The sequence below is a fragment of the Enhydra lutris genome, unplaced genomic scaffold (genome assembly GCF_002288905.1).
Source record: "Enhydra lutris kenyoni isolate GAN:26980312 unplaced genomic scaffold, ASM228890v2 scaffoldscaffold341, whole genome shotgun sequence".
Taxonomy (NCBI): domain Eukaryota; kingdom Metazoa; phylum Chordata; class Mammalia; order Carnivora; family Mustelidae; genus Enhydra; species Enhydra lutris.
Window position 1 is genome coordinate 1 of NW_019154425.1, and position 12,119 is coordinate 12,119.

The 12,119-nt window shown below is 42.5% G+C and overlaps 1 gene segment (V, D, J or C); it reads left to right on the top strand.

The window, feature by feature from the left end:
- The first annotated feature begins 2,316 nt into the window (after positions 1–2,316).
- On the top strand, positions 2,317–9,959 carry LOC111140261. The segment is given in 3 exon segments: positions 2,317–2,425; positions 2,529–2,855; positions 9,673–9,959. Coding segments are annotated over 3 exon segments (660 nt in total).
- The last annotated feature ends 2,160 nt before the right edge of the window (positions 9,960–12,119 follow it).

Here is a 12,119-nt window from a genome sequence, read left to right on the forward strand (position 1 = left end):
CACAGTTAATACCCACAGTCAAGGTCTAAAATGGCTCAAAGGAAGTAAGTTCTTGGAGTCAGTAGGAGACACACATGTGTCGAGCCTCCTAATGAGCCTAGTAATGCAGGGAAACTATTCTCAACAAAAGGAGATTCCACACGTGTCAGGTACACTCTGTGGGGGTGTAGGCAGGTGTGGCTGCAGAAATGGATCCTCTCCGTGCACTGGTGACAAGGAAAGAAGGCTGCTGGTTTGAGACAAAGAGCAGCTGCTGTTCCCAGGTGGTGACTGCAGCTCACAGCTGAGGTTAGCACTGGAACTGAGTGGAGAATGTGGGAGTTATGGGCATAGTCAGAGGTTGACCACTTGTCATAACATCCACAGGCTGGTGCCCGAGTGTCGGATTTGTTTGTGCACAGGATTCTTCTGCAGCAGAACAACTCCCCCCATGCTGTTCTTCCTCCTGGTGCCTTGCATCTTCCATGGACAGGTCTTTCTGAGCTTCTAACTCAACATTCTCTGGTCCACCTCTTGCTGCCTTTGGTTCTCTTCTCCACAGCCAGCAGAAACAGTTTCTGAACAACAAGGGAGTTCTTCTCTTTTTTGGAACAAAGTCCTCCTAGGTCAAGAGGGTGTGTGGATGAGGCTTGAAGCAAGTGTCTTCTTTCTGCTCTTTCAGATCTTCCTCCAGCTTCTGCTTCCAACTACAATTCATTTTAAAACCACATTGAGATACCACCTTACACCAGTTAGAATGGACAAAATTAGCAAGACAGGAAACAACATGTGTTGGAGGGGATGTGGAGAAAGGGGAATCCTCTTACACTGTTTGGTGGGAATGCAAGTTGGTGCAGCCACTTTGGAGAACAGTGTGGAGATTCCTCAAGAAATTAAAAATAGCGCTTCCCTATGACCCTGCCATTGCACTACTGGGTATTTACCCCAAAGATACAGATGTAGTGAAAAGAAGGTTCACCTGTACCCCAATGTTTATAGCAGCAATGGCTATGGTCGCCAAACTGTGGAAAGAACCAAGATGCCCTTCAACGGACGAATGGATAAGGAAGATGTGGTCCATATACACTATGGAGTATTATGCTTCCATCAGAAAGGATGAGTACCCAACTTCTGTAGCAACATGGATGGGACTGAAAGAGATTATGCTGAGTGAAATAAGTCAAACAGAGAGAGTCAATTATCATATGGTTTCACTTATTTGTGGAGCATAACAAATAGCATGGAGGACAAGGGGAGTTAGAAAGGAGAAGGGAGTTGAGGGAAACTGGAAGGGGAGGTGAACCATGAGAGACTGTGGACTCTGAAAAACAATCTGAGGGTTTTGAAGGGGCGGGGGGTAGGAGTTGGGGGAACCAGGTGTTGGGTATTAGAGAGGGCACGGTTTGTATGGAGCACTGGGTGCCGTGCAAAAACAATGAATTCTGTTACACTGAAAAAAAAAAAAAGTGATTCCTGATACAGACAGCAACAGGACTGTATCCACAAGGACTGATCCTGAGGCACAGAAGCCCTACAGAGAAAGTACGTAGAGTACAATGTCCCATTTATGAATTCTACAGAATTAAAGCTAGTATAAAGTGACTTGAGAAAGAACAATAGTTATGTGGGGACACCGTGAACCAGGGAAAGGGAAGGAGGAATTCCAGGGGGAAATGCTGGAAATTTTAAGGAGAATTGATGCACTCACTGTCAATAATGTTAATTGTGACACCTGTGTTTATCATATCACACACTCCGTATGTGGGCCATTGATCTTGTGTCAAATATACACACCAAACTTATTATAGGTAATAACAAAGGTGATTCTGTAGGGACGCAGAGAGACTGAATGTTAAAACCATGAAAATACACCTACACGATACTGATTTTCTCTGTATTTAAGGTAAAGTATAAAATAAGCAAAATAAATCCATCCCCATTACAGGAGGGGTTCCACATTCCTCATAGCCTGACACTCTGTCCTACAGAAGGTTCAGGTTGGGGGGCAGAAGCTCCTGTGGGGGAAGCACTGACCTAGATCCTGGGGCCAATCTCACCCCACATGTGTTCATGGACACCTTACAAACCCAAGCATACCCACTGGAAGGTTATGTAATAAAAAAGGGTTTTTTTGTGTGTGTTTTTGTTTGTTTGTTTGTTTGTTTGTTTTTCAAAATAGTCGTTAGCACTAAATTAAAGGCATTCACAACTGCTTGGGTCACTGCATCTCTGTCAGAATAGATCCCCAGGCTGAATATATAGCCAGAGGACATGCAAATAGGGCCTTCCCTCTGTTTATTTAACCAGCACAGCCAAGACCCTGCAGCTGGGAGTGGAGTCCCAGGCTCGGGATACTCAGGTGTTCATTCAGTGATCAGGACAGAATACAGACAACTCACCATGGAATTTCTGCTTGGCTGGGTTTTCCTTGTTGCTCTTTTAAAAGGTAATTCATGGTAAACAAGAGATGTTGAGGACAAGAGTGGATAAGAGTGAAAGAAACCATGGCTGCGTGACAGTTTCCTGACTAGGATGTCTTGTGTCTGCAGGTGTCCAGAGTGAGGTGCAGCTGGTGGAGTCTGGGGGAGACCTGGTGAAGCCTGGGGGGTCCCTGAGACTCTCTTGTGCAGCCTCTGGATTCACCTTCAGTAGCTATGCCATGCACTGGGTCCGCCAGGCTGCGGGGAAGAGGCTGCAGTGGGTCGCAGTTATTAGCAGTGATGGAAGTAACACATACTATGCAGACTCTGTGAAGGGCCGATTCACCATCTCCAGAGACAATGGCAAGAACACGCTGTATCTGCAGATGAACAGCCTGAGAGCCGAGGACACAGCCGTGTATTATTGTGTGAAGGACACAATGAAGGGCCTTCAGTGTCAGCCCAGACACAAACCTCACTGTGGGGGGCAGTATCTGGACCACTAGGGGGTGCACGCTACTCATCAGTTCTGTCTTTAAGCCCAGGAGCAGATGCCAATGGAGGTTATGGGCGGGTTTCCTGTCAGGATCCAGGGATTCCTCTCCAGAGAACACTATCCCTCAGGGCCCTCTCTGCACCATGATTCTGTGTTTACCTTTTCACTCTCTGACTTTGAAAATTTGTTCTATTGGGAAAAAAATTATACTAAAATGCACAAAATACAGAACCACTCACATTGTTTATTCCTGTCCTTAAATACCGATGAATCACAAATATCCTGATGCTCATCAACTGAGCCTTCACAGGAATCCCAGAGGCACTCAATATGCATCACAGGTCCCCTCAGCTCAATGTACAAACTTGATAAAAATGCATAAAGTGCACGCTAGACATGAGGCCACAGAGGCATCAACAATCCAATGTAAAAGAAGGAAGGGTCTTTGGGGGGGAGTGTCACTGTCTTAAACAGAGCTCAGAGCATCAGTGTTACTGACAATATTGGAAAGCAGTGGGACCCCCACAAGGTGTGGTGTGGATGTGGAGCCTGAACATTACACATACTCACACACACACACACACACACACGCACAAGTATAAAACCTTCATCACTTTCACCTAATTAGCATGGGTGGTCGGTCCTAATACAGAAATACACAGCACACAAGAATACCACAAGAAGCAAGAAAAATCTAAAAGACACCACCTAACATTACACCTGAAGGAGCTAGAGAAAGTGCAATGACTGAAGCCTGAATACAGCAGAAGGAAGGAAATTCTAAAGACTAGAGAAGAAATAAATGATATAAACCAAAAAACAACAGAACAGATTAAAAACAAAAAACAACAACGTCTGGTTCGTTGGAAAAAAATAAAATGAAATTGAGAAACCTCTGCCTAGATTTATCAAAAAGAAAAAAGAAAGCCCCAAGTAAATAAAATCAGAAATCAAAATGTTTCTCTGGGGAACAAACAGGGTTTTGGAGGGGTGGAGGTCAGGGGATGGGGTAACGTGGGGACGGGCGATAAGGAGGAACAGTGGGAGTTACACACAAATAATGAATGGTTGAACACTACATCAAAAACGGATGATATATATAGGGTGGATAGCTGAACACAATTTAAAAAGGAATTTAAGCAGATATGTTGTGAGTATAAATAAATAAATAAATAAAGCTAGAATTCTAAGAGGAACATTCCCCAACCCAAATCCTGAAATTATACTTAAAATTCTGTCTTAAACTAGGAGTGGCTGGGGGGAGGGTGGTAACTGGCTGAGGGGCATTAAGGAGGACACTTGATGCAATGAGCACTCGGTGTCACATGCAACTGACGAATCAATAAGTTCTGACTCTGAAACCAGTGATGCACTGTGTGTTAACTGAACTGAATTTAAATAAAAAATTTTAAAACATAAAACAAGAAATCAGTCTAATCTAGTGTGTCATTCAAAGTCCTTGTTTTGAAAAATGCCAGTGGAATGTTGATCAGGATGGCACTGAAAGTATAGATTGCTCTGGGCAGTATAGATATTTTAACAATGTTTATTCTTCCAGTCCATGAGCATGGAATATTTTTCATCATTCTGTGCTGGAACAAACAATCCTAAAATTTGTGTGGAACCAAAAAATACCCTGAATTGTTCAGGAAATGTTGAAAAAGAAAAACAACGCTGGGGGCATCACGTTGCCTGATTTCAAGCTTTACTACAAAGCTGTTGTCACAAAGGCCACATGGTACTGGCACAAACACAGACACACGTACCAGTGGAAGAGAGCAGAGAGCCCAGATATAGACCGGCAACTCAATGGTCAAATAATCTTCGACAAAGCAGTAAAAAATAACCAGTGGAAAAAAGACAGTCTCTTCAATAAATGGTGTCAGGAAAATTAGACTGCCATGTGTAGAAGAATAAAACTCAACCATTCTCTTACACCGTACACATAAACTCGAAATGGATAAAAGACCTCAACATGAGGCAGGATGCTACCAAAATTCTAGAGGAGAACATAGGCAGTAATTTCTTTGACATCAGCCACAACAACTTCTTTGAAGACATGTCACCAGAGGCATCTGGGTGGCTCAGTAGGTTAAGTCCTCTGCCTTTGATTCGGGTCATGGTCCCCAGGTCTTCGGATCGAGCCCCGCATTGGGCTCTTTGCTCAGCGGGGAGCCTGCTTCCTCCTCTCTCTCTCTGCCTGCTTGTGACTTCTGTCTGTCAAATAAATAAAAACAAAATCTTAAAAAAAAAAGGACATGTCTCCAAAGCAAAGGAAAAATAAGCAAAAATGAACTTTTGGGACTTCATCAAGATCACAAGCTTCTGCACAAGCAAAGGAAACAGTCAACAAAACAAACAGACAACCCACAGAACACAAGACGATATGTGCAAATGAAGGTACAGACAAAGTGCTGATATCCAAGATCTGTAAAGAACTCCTCAAACTCAAAACACACAAAACAGATAATCATGTCAAAAAATGGGCAGAAGACATGAACAGACACTTCTTCAATGAAGACATACAAATGGCTATCAGACACATGAAAAAATGTTCATCATCACTAGCCATCAGGAAGATTCAAATCAAAACCACATTGAGATACCACCAGTCACCAGTTAGAATGTCAGAAATTAACAAAAAAGGAAACAACGTGTGTTGGAGAGGATATGGAGAAAGGGGAACCGTCTTACATTTCTGGTGGGAATGAAAGTTGGTGCAGCCACTCTGGAAAACGGTGTGGAGATTCAATTAAGAAATTGAAAATTGACCTTCCCTATGACCCTGAATTGCACTACTCGGTATTTACCCCAAAGATACAGACGTAGTGAAAAGAGGGGCTATCTCTACCCCAATGTTTATAGCACCAATGGCCACAGTCAACAAACTGTGGAAAGAACCAAGATGACCTTCCACAGATGAATGGATAAGGAAGATGTGGTCCATATACACTATGGAGTATTATGCCTCCATCAGAAAGGATGAATACCCAACTATTGTATCAACATGGACAAGAGTGGAGGAGATTATGCTGAGCGAAGTAAGTCAAGCAGAGAGACCCAATTATCACATGGTTTCCCTTAGTAGAGCGTAAGGAATTACATGGAGAACATCAGGAGGTGGAGAAGAGAAGTGAATTGCGGAAAATTGGAGGGGGAGACAAACCATGAGAGTCTTTGGACTCTGAGAAACAAACTGAGGGTTTTGGAGGGGAGGGGCTGAGAGGGTGGGTGAGTGTGGTGGTGGGTATTAAGGAGGGCATGTACTGCATGGAGAACTGGGTGTGGTGCATAAACAATGAATTCTGGAACACCAAAATTGAAAAACTAAATAAAATTTGTTTTAAAATTACATGATTAAAAAAAAAAGTCCCTTATGATTTGTCTCCCTCCAAATCCCATATCACGAAGAATATCATTGAACAGAAATTTATGGAGACAATCCATAGAAACAAAGACTTCACAGGTAACATGATGTCAATAAAAACGTATCTCTCAATAATCACTCTAACGTGAATGGCCTAAATGCACCCATAAAATGGCACAGGGTTGCAGATTGGAAAAAACGACAGGACCCATCCATATGTTGTTGAACTTCTGGGACTCCATCAAGATCAAAAGCTTCTGAGCAGCAGAGTTCTTTATAGATCTTCTATACCAACCCTTTATCTGTAATGTCATTTCAAATATCTCCTCCCATTCCCTGGGTTTACTCTTGGTTTTGTTCACTACGAATACCAAGGAAATGCAGACAATTGTTAGAACATACTATGAATCACGATATGCCAACAAATTAGGCAGTCTGGAAGAAATGGATGCATTCTTGGAAACTAATAAAGTAGCAATACTGAAACAGGAGGAAGTAGAACATATGAACAGACACTCAGCCAGGAGGACACTGAAGCAGCAATCAAAAACAAGAGTCCAGGGCCAGATGACTTCCAGGGGAATTCTGCCAAACACTCAAGGAAGAAATCATACCCACTCTACTGAAGCTGTTTCAAAAAATGGAAAGAAAACTCCTGAACTCCTTCTGTGATGCCAGCATTACATTGATCTCAAGACCAGATAATGGCCCCAACAAAAAGAATTACAGACCAATGGATGCCGAACATGAATGCCAAAATACTCACAAAAGTACTAACCAAGAGGATACAACAGTACATTCATTTTTTAATTCGCCATTTATTTCTTTTGTGTTTTTTGTGGGGGAGTCACTACTTTTATTTTTTTAACACGTTTATTTTATTTTATTTTTTTCTGTGTTCCAAGATTCATTGTTTATGCACCATATCCAGTGCTCCATCCAATAGTACATTAAAAGGATTTTTCACCAGGACCAGGTGGGGTTTATTTCTGGTGTGTAAGGGTAGCTCAGTCTTTGCAAATCAACGTAAGAGATCACTTTAACAAAAGGAGAGAGAAGAACCTTTTAACCCTCTCAATTCAATAGGGAAAGCATTTGACAAAATACATCATCCTTTCCTGATTAAAATTCTTCAAATATAGGGATAGAAAGAACATAACTCAACAGAATAAAAACCATCTACAAATAGCTATAGGAAATATCATTCTTAATGTAGAAAAACTGAGAGCTTGCCCTAAGGTCAGGAACAGAACAGGGATGTCCACTTTTACCACTATTGTTCATCATAGTACTAGAAGTCCTAGCCACAGAAATCAGACAATAAAAATAAATAAAAGGCATTCAAGTTGGCATACAAGAAGTCAAACTCTCTCTCATTGCAGAGGACATGATACTTTCTGTGGAAAACCAAAAAGACTCCACCCCAACATTGCTAGATTTTATATAGAAGGTGACCAACGTGGCAGGATGTTTAATTAATGCACAGAGATCAGTGGTACTTCTATACATTAAAATATGATTTAAGAAAGAGGAGATAATAAATTGATCCCATTCACAATTGCACCAAAACCATAAGACATCTAGGAATAAACCTAACCAAAGAAGTAAAACATCTGTACTCTAGAAACTATGGAACCCATATGAAACAAACTGAGGAAGACACAAAGAGATGGAGAAATATTCCATGCTCATGGAATGGAAGAATGAACAGTGTTAAAATGTCTATGCTGCCCAGAGCAATCTATATATTCAATGTAATCTCTATCAAAATACCATCAACATGTTTCACAGAGCTGGGAACAAACAACTCTATAATCTGTATGGAGCCAGAAAGGGCCCCAGATCACAGGGCAGCCTGGTGGTGGGTATGAAGAAGGGCATGTATTGCATGGACCACTGGGTGTGATGCATAAACAATGAATCTTGGAACACTGAAAAAATAAAATAAAGCTTAAATAATAAAATAGAAAATAAATTAAAAAAAGAAAACCAAAAGTGGGACCGTCACAATGCAAAGCTGAGATCATCAAGAAATCATGGTATTAGCAGAAAAACAGATACATAGATCAGTGGAACAGAATAGAGAGGCCAAAAATGGATCCTCAAGTATCTTCCTTTCTCTCATTAATAAATAAACAAACAAACAAACAAACAAATAAATAAAATCTTTGAATAATATAAAAATAAAATAGTCATGATTCTCAATGCAGTGCCACATGGTTAGGACTTAACACCCCAGCTGCTCTTCCTAGCTCATCTGCATCCATACCTCATGGGCAGCATGTCCAGGAACAATTGCCTCCCATGTCCTGCCTCTGTGCAATAGTCCTGTGCTCCTCTACCTGGTTGGTTCAGAGGGTGCTGCTGGGTACTCAGGAAGCATGGACAAGTGTCAGCTGGCATTCCTTTGCACCTCCCATCCTAGGTAGGGAACAAGCCCAAGCTTGAGGATACCCATCTCCCATGTGCTCTTCCCCTGGTCTTCACCACCTGGCACCATCCATGTATTCCAATACCTGCTTCTGATGTGAATTTTCAGATGAAGGGAAGTTTCATTAATGATTGACACTAAAAATAATTGGGAGCAAGTGTAGGCACAATATTAGATTTTAGCTGCATGGAAAGGGAACCATTGTTTTCACTCTCAGAAGACAGTGTAGGGGTTTATAAAATGTGTCAAAGCACAGAAGTGCCTTCCTTTCTTGGAATCAATCATCAGAAAGTTAATACCCAAATTTGCAAAGTGCTAGGTCACTGGGATAAGTTTAACTCTATGATCTTGGCAATAACTGTGAGATTAGAAGTACAATGATCTCCATTTCATGGATGAAGAAATTTCCCTAAATAACAACATCCATTCTAAACTCAGGTGTTGTGAGTTTCATTGTTTGCTAATGATTCCACCATTTCATTTTTATTGAGGCTTCCATGGGTGTGTATAGAAAGATCATGTATAAATGCTCCTTGTGGTTTTTGAAAACCCAGTGTCTGCATCAACTCTCTGAGTCTCTCCCTAGGATTGTCAGTGTCTCCAAAATTCTGAGACAGGAAGAGTTTGTTTCCACCCTTCAGTATATTTAGGAATCTTGAAACTCAGGAACATTGCAGACCTCACTGAGAAAGATCAACTCTGACCTGGAAGTAGTTCAGGTAAACAGGAAAGTCCCATGGTGGGGAGCACAGGCCCAGACATGGGCTCACACTCACCTGCTGTGTGCTCTTGGACACTCACAAAGCCCCTCTCTGTTGCAGTGTGGATGTATCCACCCATAAAATGGTGATAAATGGATACCTACATCACATGTTATTCATAGAGAAAAAAAAAAAGACATTGAGTATGTGAGTGGATAGTAATGAAAGAAACAGTGGATGTGTGACAGATTCTTGACCAGGATGTCTTGGGCCTGCAGGTGTCCAGTGTGAAGTACAGCTGGTGGAGTCTGGGGGAGAACTGGCGAAGCCTGGTGGGTCCCTGAGACTCTCCTGTGCAGCCTCTGTATTCACCTTCAGTAGTAATGCCTTGAGATGGGTCTTCCAGGCTCCAGGGAAGGGGCTGCAGTGGGTCTCACATATTAGCAGTGATGGAAGTAGCACAAGCTATGGAGACTCTGTGAAGGGCCAACTCACCAGCTACAGAGATGACACCAAGAACATGCTGTATCTGCAGAAGAACAGCCTGAAAACACTGTGTGAATGACAGAGTGAGGGAACATCAGTATGAGCTCAGACACAAACCTCTCTATAGAAGGGGATATGGACCAATAGCAGGTGCACCCTACAATTCTGTCTTTAAACGACATGAGCAGATGTGGATGGAGGAAATGGGCAGGTTTCCTCTCAGGGTCTGGGGTTTTCTTTCCATGGAGTATTTTCTCCCAGGTAGCCTCTCTACACACATGATTCTGTGCTTCATCTTCACTCTCTGATGTAAGAAGTTAGGAAGTCAACTATACTAACAAGTGCAAAAGTCTGTCATTTGCATGTATTTGTTCCTGTCCCTAAATATGAATGAATTACATATATCTACATACACATATTCTGAACATTTTCAGGAGTCCCAGATGCACTTACTGTGTATCAGAGGACCACCCAGCTCAATGTGCAAGTTTTCTAGAAACAGCATAAAGTGCAACCTGGCCATGATGCTATAGAGGGAACAAAAAAATAAGGAAAGTGAAAAAAGACCAGTGATAGGGTCACTATCTGGAACTATGCTCACAGCATTAATATTATTGAAGCATGTGAAAGCAGAGAGAAACCCCTGAGGACATTGTGTAAATGTGGAGTCTGAAGATCTGTCTCTCTCCTCTCTCTCTCTCTCCCTCTCTCTCTCTCTCTCTCTCTCACACACACACACACACACACGTATGCATGCGCACGCATGCATGCGTGTGCACTAACATGAGAGAGAGTCTAAAAATTTATCACTTTCATTCAGGGGAGCGTATTGTGTAGAGGCAGTCTCCTACACTGACCAAGGAGGGAGAATCCAGGGATTCTTATTAGGTTTCCCAAGTGTGGGGTGTGAGAAGAGGGAGGGATGAAGATTAAGGAGTGAGCAGGCAATAATCAAGGATAGGTTCTAATGACTACGTCCACTGAAAAATATGAGAACTTGGAGAACAAAAAAGAAAAAATGCCATTCTAAGTAGAAAACAGAATCCTTTGTAAATGAAAACAATGTCACAGGGAAAAAGCACAAATTATAAAATTATAATAGAGATGACTGAAGTCTTAACCAGTGTCTAAGAGGGAAGCTGTCCACTCCCCCAAGGTCACCAACTGGCTCTGAAGTTCTTGTGTTCACTGTGTGCTTGCAGAGACCAGAAGCTTCTGCTGGATCCTTGAGAATCCTCAGGTTGACATGCTGGTTGGGAGGAGGCTTCTACCTTCAGGGAACAACTAACGGATTTTTCCATTGCTGAGATCTGCTCAATGTGTGTGACCTCTACCATCACAGGTTGAAACATAAGGACGATGTGGTATGAGGAAAAGGTGGGGCCTTAGCGAAGCATTTATGTCAGGAGTGTGCAGCCTCATGGTGAGATTAGTGCCCTTATACTCCAGGACTGGGAAAGCTCCCTGCACTGTGACCCCCTGTGAGGTGACAGGGAAAGGATGGACTAGGAGGTGGGTGCTCTCCAGACTTCAAAGCTGTCTGCCCCTGTCCTGGGACTCCCCATAATATAGAACTGAGATAAATTCGTGCCTGTTATTTAAAACCACCCAGTCCATGGACATTGTTACAGCAGCTGGAGCAGACGAAGACATTCATGGCACATGAACCCAAGCACTGATGCTCTGGAGTTCCCCTGCTGCATTTGTTGTAAAAAGTACCTGATAAGGTCCTTCAATGAGGTTCAAGGGTGGATTTCCTACATGCTTCCTCCTGCAGATAGGACTACCCAGCTGGCTATCCTAGGACGTTGTGAAATAGACACAGTGGACACATAGGAGAACCTTTAGAAAAGGGAGACAGGGTTTCTGAGACTGTGGAACTTTATTTTAAAGATGCTGGTTTTTCTTAAGATTTTATTTATTTATTTGAGGGAGAATGAGTGAGAGAGAGCATGAGAGAGGAGAAGGTCAGAGGGAGAAGCAGACTCCCCAAGGAGCTGGGAGCCCAATGCGGGACTCGATCCTGGAAGTCCAGGATCATGACCTGAGCTGAAGGCAGCCGCTCAACCAACTGAGCCACCCAGGCGCCCCAAGATGCTGGTTTTTTTTTAACCTTTCCAGAAGTTGTGGATGTGACCACCCTGGGGGAATAGAGTCTGAGAATCACCTTACAAAGTTGCGTTATACTGATTGCCATGAGTTGTGCACCTGTCACTGAATGTTCTGTTGTTAACCCTTG